Raw genomic sequence first — 22870 nt, forward strand, 5'->3', positions numbered from 1 at the left:
TGCACAACTCCTCTGAGATTCAGTTCCTTCACCTGAGGATGGGCGTTATGTTGCCCCTCCTTCAGCGATGTTGTGGGCAGTGAAGATGATACTTACTAAGGCGCTGATGCAGAGCCTGGGCAGGACAGGCTCCAGTGATCCTCAGCCATCAGGGAAATCAGCATCGACTGTACTCCCGTGATCAGTAAGTGACCTCAGCGGAGAGCTGGAGTCCAGGGCCGCCAGCGATGGCCAGCTTCATCAGCTAAGATAGGATAGACCAAACAGGCAATGGTCAAAACATCATGGAGGTGCATCTTTCTCCCTTGTAACGTCCAGGCTGCGTGTTCTGGTCCAGGAAGGCTCAGGTCTACACAGCCGTTCAGGGACTCAGGATTTGGAGGCTCTGCTGTTTTTCTAGTAGCATGACTGCTGTCACCATTCCAGCCCAGAGAAGGGGGAAATGGCCTGGAGACACATGTGAAGGAGGTTTTAAGGGCCCGGATCGAAGTGGCCAATACCAGTTATCACCTGCATTATTTTGGAGATGATTATTCACATGGGCACCGAACTGCAGGGGCAGGATTGAGGTAGCCACGCTGGTTCGTTTCATGGCATAGAAGTGACCCTAAGGTACCCCCTGTGCTCCACACTGAATCTTGGTACCGACCTTTGGCTGCAACTTTGCAGGCAATTTCTCATCTATGCCAGGATCCAGGAAGGAGTCCTCAGGCACAAGGCTCATGAGTCGTGGTACCGTGGGTTGAGGGTGGCTAATATCGGCCACACAGGTCACATGGCTGCCATGCTGGCCTTGGCCCAGACTGCACTCAGGCCAGGGACCGGGTGACGGGGGCCGGTGTAACTGACCTGGTCTTACGAGGCGCCCCGTGTGCTGTGCCAGCTCAGTCACAGAGCCAGAGGGGTTGGCAGGTGGCCCACAAGGATGGTCCCAGGGAATCCAGGCAGCAGAACTGGGAACCCCATTGGCAGGAGCTGGCTCCTAGGAAATCCGTCTAGAGCAGCAGAAGCCTAGATCCAGAACTGGGAAGTGGGGGAAGCAGGGGGAGAGGGGGATGTGAGCGGGCAGGGAGGGTGGGCAGGGCTCCCAGGCACTGGGTGTTCCAGGTATGTCTCCAGCCCTAGAAGGGGAGAGAGGTGAATGCAGTTAAGTGGCCGAAACTAAGGCGTTTCTCTGGTCTGACCTAAAACACGGGATGGGGTAGAGCAGGGATTAAGAGAGCAAGAAGGGAATTGAAATTAAGGAGTAGTGTTGATGTCTTAAAGTCATCCCAGGGACCTTGGGGCCAGCTGGGAGCAAGACATGAGCAAACCACCAGCTCCTGGCTGCTGGGCAGTGATTCATCTCTAACCCTACTGAGTGCAGAGGCTGGGGCTTCATATACCCGCCCCCTCAGTCAGGATGGGCTCAGGAGCTCACTTGCTGGCGGGAAAGGGGTGGATCCAGTTGAGGGGGGCAGCATTTGGGAACATCGACATGAGGGAAGCATTAACAGATTATCTTCTGGAATTGCACTGCAGCTCTAAATGGCATAAAAATGTGTTTCATTTAATTTTTAGTTGCCCTCCAGTTCCTCAAGAAATGTTCACCAAATGTTGGCAGATTCTATCAGTCGTATGAAGGAATATGGATTTCACCAGGTAAAAGACTTATCTTCCGTCTCAGGGGCTAAGTGCAGAGCCAGTTCCACTAATGTTTCACAAATTGTTTTATTAGCCTCATGCAGATATGAAATTAAGCAGCAGACTGTGAACTCTGTCTTTGAAAAGCTTGTGAGCGCAGCTGTTCATCTTTACCTGTTTTTCTGGAGAGTCTTGAGTATCATGGAAAGGGTGTGCCAGGACGTATCTGCTTGTCAGGACATATCGGACTCCTCCCTGAAGATCTGACGCCAGATAGCGTCCTGGACAGAGGCAAACGCTGGGGAGACTGATTTCAGAGAGAGATAGACGAAGCATGAAACTGGGCGGAAATCGTGAATTCACATTAGGTTCCCTAGGTGTTCACTCTTTCTCGAGCCTGTCGCTTTGCGCTGAGCAGCTGCTTGGGTCACTGTGCCCACGGTGCCCGCAGGGCCTCCAGGCGCTCAGGTCTCCGGGTCCATCCGGACAGACACCTCTCTGCTCCCTCTGTCCTACTGCCTTGTTACCATATATGCGGCTCAGGATAACTGAGGCAGAGACTGGAAAGAAACCCTGTAGGGTTTGGCCCACAGATGGTCTGAAAAAGTGGAGCGAGAGATGAGGCTGTAAAATGAAGGTTCTGGGGGCCACAGGCTGGGATGGAGGCTGTGAGGAGGCAGCTGGGGCTGGTTCCCTTGGGTGGTGACCCAGGCCCGGACTCCTCTGCAGGGCCACGTGTGAGCTGGAGAGCTCGCACGTTTGAGGCTTCAGTCATGGGGAGGTCTGGAGCTGTGGGCCTGGTGTGCAGACGCTGATGTAACACATGCCTCTTTATAAAACAGCAGCAATAGTCCCTAAAGGAACTCCCCAGTGACACTGCCCTGATTACATTATGTCATTTTAAATGAGGGCAGGTGAGGAAGAAAGGACAGAAGTTCTGCGTGTTCGTTCAGACGACCTATGTTGAGTTCCTCCTGCGTGCCAGGCTCTGCTGTGGGCACTAGAGACACAGTGAACGAAACAGATAAAGTCCCTGCCCTCGGAAAGCTTCTACTCCTTATGGGGAGACAGGTGATACATCTGTGTGTGAAGTTAGGTCCTAAGAGCTCTGCAGGAAAATCACGCAGGATAAAGGAGCTGAGGAACGCAGGGAGGGTGGGAGTTGGTTTTTATAGAGGCGGCCAGAGAAGTTGACATTGGAGCAGAGACCTGAAGAATGAGGGCGGGGTGATGGGGATGGCTGGGGAAGTATGTTCCAGGCAGAGGGAACAGCACATAGGAGGGCACAGAGGCAAGAGCTCTTGGACACGGTGGAGGAATGACACAGAAGTCAGTAATGAGACGGAGTGAGGGGCTGATGAGGGAACTGGTGGAAGCATTTGCGTTAGCAGCCCGGGACGAGGGGCTTTGTGTCAGGGACCTTTGACAGCTCCGTCTGCCCATCTCTGGCTCCACACCCCGGCCCCTGGGCATCTGGACCAGCGTCCAGGCTCAGCCCTGCTGCCCCTCCACTCGCTGGCCTTCATCCCGCACCTGTGTGCTTCAGCAGAACACTTCTAAAGAAGAAATGATGGTTTTCTAAACAGAGAAAGTAAAGATCAACTTGTAAAGACTTTTCTAAAAGTAAATTTTCTGGAGGAATCCTTAGAGAAACTCGGGACAAGTTCTTGAGTGTTCTAGCTGCTCTGAATAGAAACAGCGACCAGGGTCAGCTCTCATCTGCTATTACTCCGTGAAACATTAATTTTGTCTCCTTTCTCACTGTGCCCATACATAATGACACTGTGGATGAAAAAGGAGTGAGACTTACTAAACACATCTCTCTCAGACACTGGCGTATCACCTCAGCAACCAAGTACCGCCTGAATTATTATTTACTTAATATATTTCTTTAAGTAGACTCACTTTGTAAACTTCTTGCTTTTCCTAAGCAACAGTATCCTTAGCATAACAGTATGCTATGATAGCATAGTTTAATATTGTAGCTATATTTTTCTAATTATTTAAAATCATTTAAAAATATGTGTGTGGAAGACAAACAAAGCTCCCTTTGAATTTTTTTCTGTTTGAGCTTAGAAATTTCTACCAGCACTTGGCTTGCCAACAGCTTCAATAAGGCAATGGCAAATTTTAAGTCATTTCAAACACCAAAAGCTGTCCTTTGGTTTTTATAATATTGACTAAAGAAGGGGGCTTAGCTCTGGGCAGGAAAAGAATGTAAGAAAAAAAGTGAAAACAGTCAAACCACAAAAGTTTCGTTGCATCTGAGGTGAAGTGCATAATACGAATTATCACCATCTTCTGTGTTAACTGTGATTTAATGGTGATTGAAACCAGTTTCACAGCATCGAGGTACATATTTTACTTGTGGTGCAATAATTTAACCACAAGAAAGTCTTTATCTTTCAATAGGAAAACACAAAAGAAAAAAACCATGATTTCTGTGGTGCAGAGCAAAGCACAGCCAGTCTTTCCCGCCCCTCAGCCTGTTTCATGACTCAGCTGACGAGTCTTTTTCTTGCCGCACCAAGTTGTAAATTCATTTTTCTCATGAACACTCAGAAGGTTGTCCTCAAAGAAACAAAGGAATTTTTAAGTGATTTGGTGTGTTAGCTTTCTCTTTGGTTAAAAACAAATTCCCTGAGTGTACTTAAGGCTACAGAACCGTACATGTCAAAATGGTTAAGATGGTAAACTTAGTGTTATGTATATTTTACCACAATTTTTAAAAACGTTAAAATTGTAATTTTATGTTATATGTATTTTACCACAGTAAATAATATTGTAAGTCCACTATACTTCAATAAAAAATTCCCTTTTTAAGGAAGACTCATGTTTCTTATTCTATATTTTTCCTTCTCAAAAAGGATGCTTTTAAAAGATATTTTTGTATATTTTATTTTTTCTTTTCTTTATTGAAGTACAGTTGATTTACAATATTGTGTTAGTTTCAGGTGTAGAACAAAGTGATTAAGTTATTTTTTTTCAGATTACATTCCATTATACATTATTATAAGATATTGAGTATAATTCTCTGTGCTATACAGTAAATCCTTGTTGTTTATTTTTTATATAGCAGTTTATATCTGTTAATCCTATACTCCTAATTTGTTCCTCCCTCCCTCACTCCCTCTCCCGTTTGGTAACCATAAATATGCTTTCTATGTCTGTGAGCCTGTTTCTATTTTGTATATAGATTTATTTGTATTACTTTTTAGATTCCACATATATGTGATATCATATAATATTTGTCTATCTCTGTCGGACTTACTTCACTAATTATGATAATCTCTAGGTCTATCCATGTTGCTGCAAATGGCAATATTTCATTCTTTTTTATGGCTGAGTAATATTCCACTGTGTATAAATATCACATCTTCTTAAGCCAATCGTCTGTTGGTGGGCACTTGGGTTGTTTCCATGTCTTGGCTATTTTAAATCATGTTGCTATGACCATTCGGGTGCATGTATCTTTTTGAATTAGAGTTTTCTCCAGATATATGCCCAGGAGTGGGATTGCTGGATCATATGGTAGCTCTATTTTTAGTTTTTTAAGGAATGTCCATACTATTCTCCATAGTAGATGCACCAATTTACATTCCCACCAACAGTGTAAGAGGGTTCCCTTTTCTCCACACCCTGTTTAGCATTTATTATTTGTAGACTTTTTGATGATGGCCATTCTGACTAGTGTGAGGTGATAGCTCATTGTGGTTGATTTGCATTTCTCTAATAGTTAGTGAAGTTGAGCATCTTTTCATGTGCCTGTTGACCATCTGTATGTCTTCTTTAGAAAAAGTCTGTTTAGGTTTTCTGCTCCTTTTTTGATTGGGTTGTTTATTTTTTTGATATTGAGTTCTATGAGCTGTCTGTATATTTTGAATATTAACCCCTTGTTGTTTGCCTCGTTTGCAAATATTTTCTCCCATTCCATAGGTTGTTTTTTCATTTTGTTGATGGTTTCCTTTACTGTGCAAAAGCTTATATGTTTGGTTAGGTCCCATTTGTTTATATTTTGCTTTTATTTCTTTTGCCTTGGGAGACTGACCTAAGAAAACATTGGTATGGTTTATGTCAGGGAATGTTTTGCCTATGTTCTCTTCTAGGAGTTTTATGGTGTCGTGTTTTATATGTAGGTCTTTAAGCCATTCTGAGTTTATTTTTGTGTATGGTTTGAGGGAGTGTTCTAATTTCATTGATCTACATGTAGCTGTCCAGCTTTCCCCAACACCACTTGTTGAAGAAGGTGTCTTCTCTCCATTGTACAGTCTTGCCTCCTTTGTCATAGATTAATTGACCATAGGTGCGAGGGTTTATTTCTGGGCTCTCTATTCTGTTCCATTGATCTTTATGTCTGTTTTTATGCCATTACCATGCAGTTTTGATTACCGTAGCTTTGTAGTATAGTCTGAAGTCTGGAAAGATTTTTGCCTCCAGCTTTGTTCTTTTTCCTCAGGATTGCTTTGGCAATTCTGGGTCTTTTGTAGTTCCATATAAATTTTAGGATTATTTGTTCTAGTTCTGTGAAAAATGTCCTGGGTGTCTTGATAGGGATCACATTAAATCTGTAGATTGCTTGGGATAGTATGGCCATTTTAACAATATTTATTCTTCCAATCCAAGAACATAGGATATTTTTCCATTTCTTTGAATCATTTTCAGTTTCCTTTAAAAATGATTTATAGTTCTCGGTGTATAGGTCGTTTACCTCCTTGGTTAAGTTTATTCCTAGGTTTTTGTTTTTGTTTTGACGTGATTTTAAAATCATGTTTAAATTTCATTGTTAGTGTAAAGAAGTGCAACAGGTTTCTGTGTATTAATCTTGTATCCTGCTATCTTGCTGAATTCATTTATTAGTTCTAGTAGTTTTTGTATTATGAATTTAAGGTTCTCTATATAGAGTATCATGTCACCTGCAAATAGTGGCAGTTTTACCTCTTCCCTTCCAGCTTGGGTACATTTTATTTATTTTTCTTGTCTGGTTGCTGTGGCTAGGACTTCCAATACTATGTTGAATAGAAGTGGTAAGAATGGGCATCCTTGTCTCGTTCCCTTGGGAAGTCTTTCAGCTTTTCACCATTGACTATGATGTTGACTGTGAGTTTGTTGTAAATAGCTTTCATTATGTTGAGATATGTTCCCTTTATACCCATATTGATGAGAGTTTCTATTGTGAATGGATGTTGAATTCTGTCACGTGATTTTTTGGCATCTATTGAGATAATCATGTGGTTTTTGTCTTTTCTTTTGTTGATGTGGTGTATCACATTGATTGATTTGCATATGTTGGGCCATCCTTGTGACCCTGGAATGAATCCAACTGGATCATGGTATAGGATCCTTTTTATGTGTTGTTGGATTCAGTGTGCAAATATTTTGTTGAGGAGTTTTGCAGCTATATTCATCAAAGATATTGGCCTGTAAATTTCTTTTTTTGTAGTGTCTTTGGTTTTGGCAACAGGGTGATGGTGGCTTCATAGAATGAATTTAGGAGTGTTCCCTCTTCCTCAGTCTTTTGGAAGAGTTTGAGAAGGATCAGTATAAGTTCTTCTTTGTATGTTTGGTAGAATTCCCCAGTGAAGCCATTTGGTCCTGGACTTTTGTTTGCAGTGAGTTCTTTTTTAAATTACAGATTCTATTTCACTTCTAGTGATCGGTCTGTTCAAATTAGCTGTTTCTTCCTGACAGCTTTGGTGGGCTGCATGTTTTCTAGAAACGTGTCCGTTTCTTCTAGGTTGTCCAACTTGTTGGCATATAATTGTTCATAGTATTCTCTTATGATTTTTTTATATTTCTGTGGTATCAGTTATTATTTCTCCTCTTTCATTTCTTATTTTGTTTATTTGGGTACTCTCTCTTTTCTTCTTGGTGAACCTGGCTAGAGGTTTGTTAATTTTGTTTATCTTTTCAAAAAAACCAGCTCTTGGTTTTGTTGATCTTTTCTGTTTTTTTTTTTTTGAGCTCTATTTTATTTATCTACTCTCTGATCTTTATTATTTCCTTCTTTCTGTTGACTTTGGATTTTGTTTGTCCTTCTTTTTCTAATTCTTTTAGGTGGTAGGTTAGGTTATTTATTTGAGATTTTTCTTGTTTCTTGAGGAAGGCCTGTAGTGCTATGAACTTCCCTCTTAGAACTGCTTTTGCTGCATTCCATAGATTTTGTAAGGTTGTGTTTTCATTTTCGAGCTTTCTAGTCTCTTCCATTCATCTATATGCCCATTTTTGTGCCCATACCATGCCTAGTGCCTGCCTTACTGCAGGAAACTGCCAGAATCCCTCACCAGTGTTTGTTTTTGGTTTTTTAAACAGAAGAAAGAATCTGTGAAGAAAACACAAGATGAAGAAGTAAAACAAATAGATGAAGAGAGAACCAAGCAGATTTATAAGAGCTGGAAAGAAGATTCGGAGTGGCAGGCCTCTTGTGAGTACCCAGAGGCCTCCATAACAGCGACACTAAGCTAGTTTGTTCACCGAATAAGATGATCCATCTAGGAAGCACTTAGAGTGGTTGTTGAGAGATGTTTTAACACTAAACTATTACTCAAAGGCTACAGAGCCATCTAAACATTGAATAGCAGAAAGGTTCTCATCTAAACATTCAAGCAGGAATGTTCTCAATTCATCTTAGTACCATCAAAATTATGATGTATGTATATGATGAAATGGTATTTATCTATGAAAAAATGTTTTGGAAGAGTGTTTAATGTCCTTGGAATGTGTTTATATCTTTTTAGCTTGGAGAAGAAAAATCATTATAAAATAGTATGAAAAATATCCCTACTTAAAAATGTCTAAGTATATGAGGGAAAAGAAGTGGCAGGTTAACATATTAACATTAGTTTTCTTGGAGAGGCAGGATTCAAGGTTATTTATTGGAATTCTTGTTTTTCTGTATTTTTCTCAGTTTTCAACAGTGAACACATCTTGACTTTGTAATCAGAAGAACACAGGGGTAACTGGCTGGATGTGTCAGCATCCCTCCCACACCTGTGGCTCAACCCTGACCCCTTCTGAGTTAGCACTGCCCAGAGATCGTCCTCCTAGGGAGAGGCCAGTGCAGATGAAGGCAGAGCAGAGCATGTGTGAGGATGCTGGGAGGATTCGGGTTTGAAACAGGATTAGAGCTTCCATCTGACTTGGACAAAGACACCCTAACTTCCCGGTCATCCCTTGAAGCAACAGGAGGAGAACAGGGGCGGCCATGTTTGCAGAATGTTGGGAATTCCATCACAATGAACATCATTAAAATGACAATTTTTGTGAAGTGAAAATGTTTACAAGATCCAATCACTTCTATGCAGTGAAATCTTAGTGTAATGGAACACTTTAGGCATTTCTGTGAAATCAAACATAACAGATTCTGACCAATAATGTCTGAAGTGCAGATACACTCACTAAAGCTTATTCTTACATCCTGCATTAGGGTCTTTAATGCTAGGCATTGCTGGTGCCTGTTCATTGTTACCAGAGTCCGCTCTGTTCACCGCCTGTGGTGCTGATTCTTCTGAACATCTCCGTGGGCTCATGAGGGCCTTTCTCAAACCCCACTGTTTTTCTAGTGCGGAAATCCAAGGCAGCTGATGAGAGGAGGCGCTCCCTGGCCAAACAAGCGCGGGAGGACTACAAGAGGCTGTCCCAGAGGGGGAGAGGCGGCGAGGGGCCACAGAGCCCCCCTGGTGGCCCCCAGAAACCCCGGAGGCCCCCCCTTCCACCCAAGCCTCAGTTCCTGAGCCCTGCGGGACACCCCTGCAGACCTCTCAGGTAAGAAGCCATGCAGGTGGCTTTAAGCATAAGTGGTGAAATGGCCGATTAAAATAGATGAATTGCGTGGCCGCTGCGGGGAGAGAGCCTGCCGGTGCCATTCAATCCGGCCCCACCTCTGAGTCTGTGATGCTGAGACACCTGGGCAGCCCTTCATCTCCCCTCATCTGTAAAATCCCCACTGTGGGTACCATTAACATAGCCAGGAACTTCGTGAAGATGCACAGCGAGGTCCTGTGCCCCCAGCCCAGCTCACCCCAACCTGGTGACAGCCAGTGAGGGGAGGGGGGACAACTGGGGGGTCATCACAGTAGGAACCCAGGTTTGCCGGCCTTCACATCATGAGCAGAGCTACATTTCCACTGCTCAGGATTAAAGATTTGATGATAATTCTCATTCTGGGATATACAGCCAAGCTCATAGATTGAGAATATGGAAATGTTTTTTTTAATATCTTTATTGGAGTATAATTGCTTTACAATGTTGTGTTAGTTTCTGCTGTACAACAAAGTGAATCAGCTACATGTATACATATATTCCTATATCCCCTCCCTCTTGAGCCTCCCTCCCACCCTCCCTATCCCACCCCTCTAGGTCATCACAAAGCATCGAGCTGATCTCCCTGTGCTATGCAGCAGCTGGAAATGTTTCTTTTTTAAATGAAGACTTTATTTGGCCATGGTGGTCCCTTTGCCTCCTAGGCTGTGGGGGGAATTAGGCAGAATAATTTGTTTTGGAAAATCCTTGAATAAAAATAGAGTGCAAACCCACAGCTAACATCAATCTCAATGGTGAAAAACTGAAACCATTTCCACTAAGATCAGGAACAAGACAAAGTTGCCCACTCTCACCACTATTATTCAACATAGTTTTGGAAGTTTTAGCCACAGCAATCAGAGAAGAAAAAGAAATAAAAGGAACGCAAATCGGAAAAGAAGAAGTAAAACTGTCACTCTTTGCAGATGACATGATATTATACATAGAGAATCCTAAAGCTGCTACCAGAAAACTACTAGAGCTAATCAATGAATTTGGTAAAGTAGCAGGATAGAAAATTAATGCACAGAAATCTCTTGCATTCCTATACACTAATGATGAAAAATCTGAAAGAGAAATTAAGGAAACACTCCCATTTACCATTGCAACAAAAAGCATAAAATACCTAGGAGTAAACCTACCTAAGGAGACAAAAGACCTGTATGCAGAAAACTGTAAGACACTGATGAAAGAAATTAAAGATGATACAAACAGATGGAGAGATATACATGTTCTTGAACTGGAAGAATCAACATTGTGAAAATGACTATACTACTCAAAAAAACCTACAGATTTAATGCAATCCCTATCAAACTACCAATGGCATTTTCCACAGAACTAGAACAAAAAATTTCACAATTTGTATGGAAACACAAAAGACCCCGAATAGCTAAAGCAATCTTGAGAAAGGAAGATGGAGCTGGAGGAATCAGGCTTCCTGACTTCAGACTATACTACAAAGCTACAGTAATCAAGACAGTATGGTACTGGCACAAAAACAGAAATATAGATCAATGGAACAGCATAGAAAGCCCAGAGATAAACCCATGCACATATGGTCACCTTATCTTTGATAAAGGAAGCAAGACTATACAATGGAGAAAAGACAGCCTTTTCAATAAGTGGTGCTGGGAAAACTGGACAGCTACATGTAAAAGAATGAAATTAGAACACTCCCTAACACCATACACAAAAATAAACTCCAAATGGATTAAAGACCTAAATGTAAGGCCAGACACTATCAAACTCTTAAAGGAAAACATAGGCAGAACCCTCTATGACATAAATCACAGCAAGATCCTTTTTGACCCACCTCCTAGAGTAATGGAAATAAAAACAAAAATAAACAAATGGGACCTAATGAAACTTCAAAGCTTTTGCACAGCAAAGGAAACCATAAACAAGACGAAAAAACAACCCTCAGAATGGGAGAAAATATTTGCAAACGAAGCAACTGACAAAGGATTAATCTCTAAAATATACAAGCAGCTCATGCAGCTCAATATCAAAAAAGCAAACAACCCAATCCAAAAATGGGCAGAAGACCTAAATAGACATTTCTCCAAAGAAGATATATGGCTTGCCAACAAACACATGAAACGATGCTCAACATCACTAATCATTAGAGAAATGCAAATCAAAACTACAAAGAGGTATCACCTCACACTGGTCAGAATGGCCATCATCAAAAAATCTACAAACAATAAATGCTAGAGAGGGTGTGGAGAAAAGGGAACCCTCTTGCACTGTTGGTGGGAATGTAAATTGATACAGCCACTATGGAAAACAGTATGGAGGTTCCTTTAAAAACTAAAACTAAAACTACCATATGACCCAGCAATCCCACTACTGGGCATATACCCTGAGAAAACCATCATTCAAAAAGAGACATGTACCACAATGTTCATTGCAGCACTATTTACAATAGTCAGGACATGGAAGCAACCTAAGTGTCCATCAGCAGATGAATGGATAAAGAAGATGTGGCACATGTATACAATGGAATATACTCAGCCATAAAAAGAAACAAAATTGAGTTATTTGTAGTGAGGTGGGTGGACCTAGAGTCTGTCATACAGAGTGAAGTAAGTCAGAAAGAGAAAAACAAATACCGTATGCTAACACACATATATAGAATCTAAAAAAAAAGTGGTTCTGAAGAACCTATGGGCAGGACAGGAATAAAGATGCAGACATAGAGAGTGGACTTAAGGACACGGAGAGGGGGAAGGGTAAGCTGGGACGAAGTGAGAGAGTGGCATGGACATATATACACTACCAAACGTAAAATAGCTAGCTAATGGGAAGCAGCAGCATAGCACAGGGAGATCAGCTCGGTGCTTTGTGACCACATAGAGGGGTGGGATAGGGAGGGTTGAAGGGAGACGCAAGAGGGAGGAGATATGGGGATATATGTATACATATAGCTGATTTACTTTGTTATACAGCAGAAACTAAAACAACATTGTAAAGCAATTATACTCCAATAAAGATGTTAAAAGAAAAAAGAAAAATGCAGTGATATCACAGCAGAAACCCCCATCCCTTATGTTCACTAATTATAAAATTATTTTCTCCTGTTTATTGCTATTATATGAGTTTTTCATATTCTGGTGTGTAGGAAGATGATATTTAAAATAACCAAGAGAAATCAAATATTGATTTAATGAAACACAACTGTCTAAAGCCTTTTCCTCTGAAATAAAAACTAAAAATGCTTCTCTGTCAGGAGTATGGAAAAATAAAAAACAAAGATCTCCTTTTGTGTGGGTCAGTAGTTATCTTCAGGGCTTTTTCCTAATGGGGATTATGTCCGCAGAGGAAGCAGGAGGTGGACCATTTCCTCTGCTATGATTATACTTACTCAGTTGAAAGGTTCCATCTGGGGACTTGTGGACCAGCATTAACTGACCATGTTCTACAGAGTGACAGTTTGGGGAACGATTTTTTCCTTATGACAACAAGAGAGGCCCCTCAACGTTGTGACTGGGGCACGGAGTGTGAGCTCCTACGCAGGCGCCTCCCACACCCGAGCCTTTCACTGTGTCGGGCCGCAGGTCCCCGCAGGCTATGTGCCTCTCCAGGCTCCTCCAAGGGTGGAATACGGCTTGTCATACACCCGCACCCACAGTATTTTTAGAGCACAGCTTATGTGACTGACAGCAATGAAGGTGCCTTTTAATGAGGGTTTTAAGATGATGTTTTAAGCTCCAGTAGCTCATTTTTTCCAACTTAAGCCACTTGCATGAAGTGCTTTTTGTGAGGTGGCCAGACCGGATGGTTTCAGGGGTGGGACTTCAAACAGTGATGACCGAGGTCAGCTAGGAGCCAGCCCAGGGAAAGACAGACACAGGCTGTCCTTGGAGTTTCTGCTTGACCTCCAAAGATTTCCCGAAGAAAAGAACCTAATCTGAAGGCCTGGAGGAGAATTTAACATGTAATCTCATGTGTGTGCAGTGTCTGCTCCCTTGGAAAGTCAAGTATTATAAGCTGTTTTCTCCAAAATGCTATGTATATGTATGTACATGCATATATATCACGTGTATATATGTACATCTGACATATATATATAACATGTAACTCCTGGTAGCATGTGTTACCATAAAAAGCATAAAGAACATAATTTACATGGCACGATATTCTGGTAGCTCATCCAAACTCATTGTTTTTACATTGAATTCTCAGAATTTGTGGGCCTGGAACTTGGGAATACATTTGTTACACTGCAGTATTCGTTTTTGTAGTGGAAATTGACTTAAGTTCTGCTACTGAATTTATTTCACAACCATTCTGCTGCCTGTATCTTTCTCTTAAGCTATCTTCAAACACTCCTCTTTCTTTTACTTTTTATTTCTGAGACTGCCTTTTAGCAGAACTCTTCAAAGTATGGGAGAGAAGGAAGCAAGTCAGAGAGGTCAGTGGAAACAGAAAGATGAGGAAATTGAATGATGAAAGTGTTAGGGAGAAAGTTTATTCTATTGCATCTGGTTTCCTCCTTTTGCAAGTACATGCTCTCCAGGAAAATATGGCTGGGGTTGTATTTCACTTTTTAATGCTCATTTTGTCAAATTTTAATTAATGGAGCTTCTCATTCATATTAAAAATGAATTAAAATCTGTGTGTCGGCACAGCAGCAGCTCATGGCTAGCCTGCGGGACTGAAAGGGCAGGTGACAGATCTGCTCCCTCCTCTTCCCTGCCCTGGAGGAACAGTGTGACATCCGTGCGCAGGGTCGCGCCCCTTGAGCTCAGCTGCGAGGCCAGGTCTTCAGACGTGTTACATTCTCTGCGTGCGTGTGTGATTTTTGAAAGCATTATTTTCCAACCAGTTGAATCTAACTTGAAACCCTTCATGAATGTCAGAAACCAGGCAGCGGCGAGGCCGGCGTCCCGCTCGGCCCAGGGGGACATCGTGCGCTGGTTCCGGGAGGAGCAGCTCCCGCTGCGGGCCGGCTACCTGGGCGCCTCGGACAGCGTCGCCCCGTGGTTCCACGGTGAGTGCACGGCTCCGCCCCTGGCGGTGGGTGAGCTGGCTCGGCCTCCAGGCGCGCGGGGTCAGGGCTGCCTTTCACCTGAGCTGCCCCCGAAGAGGCTCTGACCTTGTCCTCGAAGAGCGGCTTTCCCCAGCTTTCTCAGGGAGCTGCAGTCTCACGACCAGAGGCGCACGCCACGGTGGCTGCCAGCACGGGGGGTGGTTCATCACCCCGGACGGACACCACGGGGTGGAGGGAAGGCAGGCCCCTTGGGACACCCCGCAGATGGCAGCGCTGTCATCCACCCCCACCCCCCCCGGGGAGGGGCCGGTGTGGCCTCTGTGCGTGGTCGGAAGGTCACGGGCTGAGTGACCTTGAACAGATCATCGTTCTCCGCAGCGAGTCCGTTTATCTGAGCCTCGCTTTCCTCATCTGTTAAGTGAAGGGGTGGGACTTTGTGATCTTGAACTTAAAAGTTGATCCGTGTGGTTAAGGCTGCGAAGTGGGTCTGTTGGGGGCTGAGCAGAGGTCAGCTCGTAAAGCACGTCTTCATTCGACCCTCGAAGCTAGGCTCATTCAATCCGTCTGTTTACCCAGCGCCCGCCTCACCGACCTCTCCGTTTCTTGAACTTCAAGAAAAGGAGGTGGCTTCCTGCCGAGGTCTGTGGTTGGGTTGGACTCACTGGTTCCGTGGACAGCAAAAGCTTTTTTTTTTTTTTTTTTTTGCTGCACAGTGTGTCACGCCGGATCTTAGTTCCCCGACCAGGGATTGAACCCGTGCCCCTTGCAGTGGAAGCGTGGAGGGTTAACCACTGGACCAGCAGGGAAGTCCCAACAAAAGCTTTAAGACAGAGATCACGCCCTCTCATGGAGCACACTTGTCCTAACGGGTATCTCGGTTTGAGTTATGTTTAAGGCTACTCTCTTTTCAGTAGGATCATCTCACACATAAATAAAGCCACAAAAACAAGCTCCCAAACACACAGCATGGCAAACTCCTCTAAAAAGAAGCACGTTATCTGTGGTAGGCTCGTTGCCAAAGGGCTGCCTTTACAGGTACAGCACAGCAGCCTAGTTTTGCTTGAAAGTGCATGTTCTTTGGCGATTTAGGTTTTGTAATTGTCCATCCCCAGAGGAGCCCCCCAGCCCAGCCCTCCCAGGACCAGGTCCTTCCTTTCCATTCTGCTCTGAAGACACTGGGGGAAAGAATGACAACAGCGTCAAAAGATGAATAGAAAGAACATGGTCAGAGACCCGTCTGTCATGGTCAACTCCGCTGCCCCACATTGCCTGTTTTTTTTCCTTTTTAAGATAAGCAGTGAGGAAATCAGCCACTTTGTAGCTTCTGTGTCACTGGGCAGAAGAGGCTGTCATCCCTGATTAAAAGAGTGGTAGCTTTTTTAACAGCAGGGTGTGAGAAATTAAAAGAAATTAAAACACTTTTAATTATTAAATTATTAATTATTAAAAATCCTGGTACTTCAACGGGCAGATCTGTTTGAAACAGTTGCTATGAGCTAGGAAGACACAGTCGGACTAAAAATCTAGTTGAAGCTTTGGTTAAAAAGTAAGACTCTTGAGTTTTACGTATAATTTATTAATTGTTATTGATTTATTTTCATTTATACAAACATTTATCATAGTTATAAGCAAAGCAAATAATATGATACAATATAATAAGGTAATAATAAATAAATACACAGCCAGTCAATGTAAACCATTATCTTCAGTTTTAAGAAGACAAAATTTCACATTTCTATCACAAAGAGAAGATGGATCACATCTTATCTTTTTTTTTTTTTAATTTTTATTTATTTATTTATTATTTTTGGCTGTGTTGGGTCTTCGTTTCTGTGCGAGGGCTTTCTCTAGTTGTGGCGAGTGGGGGCCACTCTTCATCGCGGTGCGCGGGCCTCTCACTGTCGTGGCCTCTCTTGTTGCGGAGCACAGGCTCCAGACGCGCAGGCTCAGTAGTTGTGGCTCACGGGCCTAGTCGCTCCGCGGCATGTGGGATCTTCCCAGGCCAGGGCTCGAACCCGTGTCCCCTGCATTGGCAGGCGGATTCTCAACCACTGCGCCACCAGGGAAGCCCACATCTTATCTTTTTGAAATATAATTGTTTATTTATCAGGAAGCCTGTTTTGAAATAGCGGCATGGAAGCTCTTCTTCATTGGTTTGCCATACTCCATTCATTGTCATGCACTCCGTTAATCACCCTTCCTAAATTACTGTTTTGGCCACCTAATCTTCCACCCCACAGAAGTTTCTATTTCACCCCTTTCTCTTAATTAGCTTTGGGTAAGGATGGGGGCGGGTAGGAGGAGACCAGGGAAGTGAGGGCTGCTGGGCCTCTGCCTTGTGGGGTGGGTGGGAGCTGCACGCTGTTGGTGAGACAGGAACCCAGGAGGATGCGGGGACTTAGGGGAGGGGACAGTGCACTGGTTTGGGATATGATGAGTTTGAATGTTCTTTGGGGCCGTTGTGTGAAAGTATCCATTTGGCAATCAGATTAATGGGTCAACCCTGGAGATAATAGATTGGATCGTTAGCCCATAATTAAAAGCATGGAGGGGATGAGACTCTCCAGGGGTGAGTTGGGAAGATGGTAAGAGAGGAAGACCAGGCACAGAAGCTGAGGGAGTGCCAGCCACCACTCAGCGTGGTGGCAGAGAGGAGCAGAGACCCCCCCATCTCTGTCCCAGGCTTGGTGGGTCCAAAACCTGCTGGGCAGGCCAGCCAGAGGGGGAATGGCCAGATTGGCAGCTCAGATCCAGAGGCTGTCTGCCCCCTGGCAGATTCCTTCTTGCTCAGGGAAGGTCAGTCTTTGTCCTGTGAAGGCTTTTAACTGATTAGATGAGGCCCAGCCACACTATGGAGGGTTTTCTCTCCTCATTTAAACATGATTTTTCTTTTCTTTCTTTCTTTTTTGGCTGTACTGGGTCTTCATTGCTGCCCGTGAGTTTTCTCTAGTTGCGGTGTGCAGGCTTCTCGTTGCAGCGGCTTCTCTTGTTGTGGAGCATGGGCTCTAGGCACGTGGGCTTCAGTAGTTGAGGCTCGCGGGCTCAGTAGTTGCTGCTCGCGGCTCTAGAGTTCAGGCTCAGTAGTTGTGGCACGTGGGCTTAGTTGCCTTGTGGCATGTGGGATCTTCCCGGACCAGGGATCAAACCCGTGTCCCCTGCATTGGCAGGCGGATTCTTAACCACTGGACCACCAGGGAAGTCCCTAAACATGATTTTTCTAATTATGAAATATTTTAAACAAGAACAGTACAGAGGGAAATATATCTAGTGCCAGTGATGAAACACGTTATAGCTACTCTCCAGATACAGTGAATGTTAAAAACCATATTTACTTCATATCTGTTTTTATTAAGAAATAAATCCTGACAGAGAGAATTAAGGCTCCTTTTTTATTCCCTTTTTTATTCTATTTTCTTCTCTCCTTCCCAATGGGTGAACCACTCTTCTGAAGCTGTCCTTTCCATCCATATTTTTATACTCTTATTATATATATGCATATGTGTGTATTTCTATAAAATATATTTTAAAAATATAAAACATAGGTATATGTATGTTTCTATAAAACAGAATATTGTGTTTAGCATTTACATGGGTATCATGTTATAGACATTCTTCTGCAACGTGTGTTTTCTCTCAACATTATGTTATCTGGGTTTTTCTTTTTTTATAAATGTAGACTGGCTCGTTCATTTTACCTGTAGTGCAGTATTATATGATATATGTTATTTAAATATTTATAATACACACGCTATAAAACACATAATGTTTTATTTGTGTTTAACGATGATATATATTTTATTACACACACATATCATTATTCATTCATCCCTTCTCCTACATTTGGTACATTTTTTTTGCTATTGAAGAAAATGATGTGGTATACACCCTGAACATGTCTCATTGTAGACATTCATGATAATTTCTTCAGGGTATACATCTAGAAGTAGAAATGCTGGGAGGTAAGGTATGTGCATCTTTAATTATGTTAAATATTGCCAAATGCCCTCCAAAGTGATTATACAAAGTTATACTCCCACTAGCTGTACTTGAGAGTTTTTCTTCCTATATACTTGACGTATGTGGTATTACCAGACTTCTTTGTTAATCTAACAGCCTGCGGTGGAACCACCTTATTTTAATTAGCATTGATTTGTTGTCCAGTTAGCCTTTTTTTATTAGTTTATAAAGAATTTATTTTTCCAATTCTTACATTAATTTCCATGAAAAACCTTATATTGACTTCTTTATTGGTTAAAAAAATCAAATATTATTCACCATGATTTTTTTTAATGTACTATTTTTTTAACATCTTTATTGGAGTATAATTGCTTTACGTTGTTGTTAGTTGCTGCTGTATAACAAAGTGAATCAGCTATACATATACATATATCCCCATATCCCCTCCCTCTTGCGTCTCCCACCCACTCTCCCTATCCCACCCCTCTAGGTGGTCACAAAGCACGAGCTGATCTCCCTGTGCTATGCTGCTACTTCCCACTAGCTATCTATTTTACATTTGGTAGTGTATATATGTCAGTGCCACTCTCTCACTTCGTCTCAGCTTACCCCTCACCCTCCCCATGTCCTCAAGTCCGTTCTCTATGTCTGAGTCTTTATTCCTCTCCTGCCCCTAGGTTCTTCAGAACCTTTTTTATTTTTATTTTTAGAGTCCATATATATGTGTTAGCATACGGTATTTGTTTTTCTCTTTCTGACTTACTGCTCTCTGTAGGACAGACTCTAGGTCCATCCACCTCACTACAAATAACTCAATTTCGGTTTTTTTTATGACTGAGTACTATTCCATTGTATATATGTGCCACATCTTCTTTATCCATTCATCTGTCGATGGACATTTAGGTTGCTTCCATGTCCTGGCTATTGTAAATAGTGCTGCAATGAACGTTGTGGTACATGTCTCTTTTTGAATGATGGTTTTCTCAGGGTATATATCCAATAGTGGGATTGCTGGGTCATATGGTAGTTCTATTTTTAGTTTTTTAAGGAACCTCCATACTGTTCTCCATAGTGGCTGTATCAATTTACCTTCCCACCAACAGTGCAAGAGGGTTCCCTTTTCTCCACACCCTCTCTAGCATTTATTGTTTGTAGATTTTTTGATGATGGCCATTCTGACCAGCGTGAGGTGATACCTCTTTGTAGTTTTGATTTGCATTTCTCTAATAATTAGTGATGTTGAGCATCTTTTCATGTGCCTCTTGGCCATCTGTATGTCTTCTTTGGTGAAATGTCTATTTAGGTGTTCTGCCCATTTTTTAATTGAATTGTTTGTTTTTTTGATATTGAGCTCCATGAGCTGTTTATATATTTTGGAAATTAATCCTTTGTCCATTGTTTCATTTGGAAATATTTTCTCCCATTCTGAGGGTTGTCTTTTTGTCTTGATTATGGTTTCCTTTGCTGTGCAAAAGCTTTTAAGTTTCATTAGGTCCCATTTGTTTATTTGTGTTTTTATTTCCATTTCTCTAGGAGGTGGGTCAAAAAAGATCTTGCTGTGGTTTATGTCAAAGAGTGTTTTTCCTATGTTTTCCTCTAAGAGTTTTATAGTGTCTGGCCTTACATTTAAGTCTTTAATCCATTTAGAGTTTACTTTTGTGTATGGTGTTAGGGAGTGTTCTAATTTCATACTTTTATATGTACCCATCCAGTTTTCCCAGCACCACTTATTGAAGAGGCTGTCTTTTCTCCACTGTATATGCTTGCCTCCTTTATCAAAGATAAGGTGACCATATGTGCGTGGGTTTATCTCTGGGCTTTCTATCCTATACCATTGATCTATATTTCTGTTTTTGTGCCAGTACCATACTGTCTTGATTACTGTAGCTTTGTAGTATAGTTTGAAGTCAGGAAGCCTGATTCTTCCAGCACCGTTTTTCTTTCTCACGGTTGCTTTGGGTATGTGGGGTCTTTTGTGTTTCCCTACGAATTGTAAAATTTTTTGTTCTAATTGTGTGAAGAATGCCTTGGTAGTTTGATAGGGATTGCTTTGGGTAGTATAGTCATCTTCACAATATTGATTCTTCCAATCCAAGAATATGGTGTATTTCTCCATCTGTTTATGTCATCTTTGATTTCTTTCATCAGTGTTTTATAGTTTTCCGAGTACAGTCTTTCGCCTCCTTAGGTAGGTTTACTTCTAGGTATTTTCTTCTTTTTGTTATGATGGTAAATGGGATTGTTTCCTTAATTTCCCTTTCTGATTTTTTGTTGTTAGTGTATAGGAATGCCAGAGATTTCTGTGCATTAATTTTGTATCCTGAAACCTTACCAAATTCATTGATTAGTTCTAGTAGTTTTCTGGTTGCATCTTTAGGACTTTCTATGTATAGTATCATGTCATCTGCAAACAGTGAGAGTTTTACTTCTTCTTTTCCAATTTGTATTCCTTTTATTTCTTTTTCTTCTCTGACTGCCATGGCTAGGACTTCCAAAACTATGTTGAATGAGAGTGGCGAGAATGAACATCCTTCTCTTGTTCCTGATCTTAGTGGAAATGCTTTCAGTTTTTCACTGTTGAGTATGATGTTTGCTGTGGGTTTGTCATATATGGCTTTTATTATGTTGAAGTAGGTTCCCTCTATGCCCATTTTCTGGAGAGTTTTTATCATAAATGGGTGTTGAATTTTGTCAAAAGCTTTTTCTGTATCTATTGAAATGATCATATGGTTTTTATTCCTTAATTTGTTGATATGGTGTATCACATTGATTGATTTGCATATATTGAAGAATCCTTGCATCCCTGGGATAAATGCCACTTGATCATGGTGTATGATCCTTTTAATATGTTGTTGGATTCTGTTTGCTAGTATTTTGTTCAATATTTTTGCTTCTATGTTCATCAGTGATATTGGTCTATAATTTTCTTTTTTTGTGATGTCTTTTTCTGGTTTTGGTATCAGGGTGATGATGGCTTCATAGAATGGATTTGAGAGTGTTTCTCCCTCTGGAAACTTTTGGAAGAGTTTGAGAAGGATCAATGTTAGCTCTTCTCTAAGTGTCTGATAGAATTTGCCTGTGAAGTCATCTGATCCTGGAATTTTGTTCGTTGGAAGATTTTTAATTACAGTTTCAATTTCATTACTTGTGATAGGTCTGTTTATATTTTCTAATTCTTCCTGGTTCCATCTTGGAAAATTGTACCTTTCCAAGAACTTGTCCATTTCTTCGTGGTTGTCCATTTTATTGGCATATAGTTGTTTGTAGTAGTCTCTTATAATCCTTTTTATTTCTGTGCTGTCAGGTGTGATTTCTCCTTTTTCATTTCTAATTTTATTGATTTCAGTCCTCTCCCTTTTTTTCTTAATGAGTCTGGCTAAGGGTTTATCAATTTTGTTTATCTTCTCAAAGAACCAGCTTTTAGTTTTATTGATCTTTGCTATTGTTTTCTTCATTTCTATTTCATTTATTTCTGCTCTGATCTTTATGATTTCTTTCCTTCTACAACTTTGGGTTTTCTTTGTTCTTCTTTCTGTAGTTGCTTTAGGTGTAGGGTTAGATTGTTTATTTGAGATTTTTCTTATTTCCTGAGGTGAGATTGAATTGATATAACTTCTCTCTTAGAACTGTTTTTGCTGTGTCCCACAGGTTTTGGGTCATTGTGTTTTCGTTGTCATTTGTTTCTATGTATTTTTTTATTTGTTCGATTTCTTCAGTGATCTCTTGGTTATTTAGTAGTGCAGTGTTTAGCCTCCATGTATTTGTGGTTTTTACAGTTTTTTTCCTGTAATTGATTTCCAATCTCATAGGCACTGTGGTCAGAAAAGATGCTTGATACGATTTCAATTTTCTTAAATTTACTGAGGCTTGATTTGTGTCCCAAGATGTGATCTATCCTGGAGAAGGTTCCATGGGCATTTGAGAAGAAAGTGTAATCTGCTGTTTTCAGATGGAATGTCCTATAAATATCAATTAAATTTATCTGGTCTATTGTGTCATTAAAGCTTGTGTTTCCTTATTTATTTTCTGTTTGGATGATCTGTCCATTGGGTAAGTGGGTTGTTAAAGTCCCCTACTATTATTGTGTTACTGTCGATTTCCCCTTTCATGGTTGTTAGCATTTGCCTTATGTATTGAGGTGCTCCTAAGTTGGGTGCATAAACATTTATAGTTGTTATATCTTCTTCTTGGATTAATCCCTTGATCATTATGTAGTGTCCTTCCTTATGTCTTGTAGCAGTCTTTATTTTCAAGTCTATTTTATCTGATACGAGTATTGCTACTTCAGCTTTCTTTTGATTTCCATTTGCATGGAATATCTTTTTCCATTCCTTCACTTTCAGTCTGTATGTGTCCCTAGGTCTGAAGTGGGTCTCTTGTAGACAGCATATATATGGGCTTGTTTTTGTATCCATTCAGCCAGTCTGTGTCTTTTGGTTGGGGCATTTAATCCATTTACATTCAAGGTTATTATCGATATGTATGTTCCTATTACCATTT

The 22870-nt window shown here is 41.5% G+C and overlaps 1 protein-coding gene across 3 annotated transcripts in view; it reads left to right on the forward strand.

Annotated features, from left to right (window-relative positions):
• Nucleotides 1-22870, forward strand: part of SH2D4A (SH2 domain containing 4A) — a 73174-nt gene that overhangs the window by 35389 nt on the left and 14915 nt on the right. For 2 of the 3 annotated variants that reach the window (XM_036838855.1, XM_036838853.1), the window contains exons 4-7: nt 1561-1641; nt 7933-8044; nt 9183-9384; nt 14283-14413. In XM_036838855.1, coding sequence (XP_036694750.1) covers nt 1561-1641; nt 7933-8044; nt 9183-9384; nt 14283-14413 — 526 coding nt within the window. The remainder of the gene's footprint in view (nt 1-1560; nt 1642-7932; nt 8045-9182; nt 9385-14282; nt 14414-22870) is intronic. The other variant, XM_036838854.1, reaches the window with a different exon arrangement.

Source organism: Balaenoptera musculus, chromosome 21, assembly GCF_009873245.2.
Source record: "Balaenoptera musculus isolate JJ_BM4_2016_0621 chromosome 21, mBalMus1.pri.v3, whole genome shotgun sequence".
Lineage (NCBI taxonomy): Eukaryota > Metazoa > Chordata > Mammalia > Artiodactyla > Balaenopteridae > Balaenoptera > Balaenoptera musculus.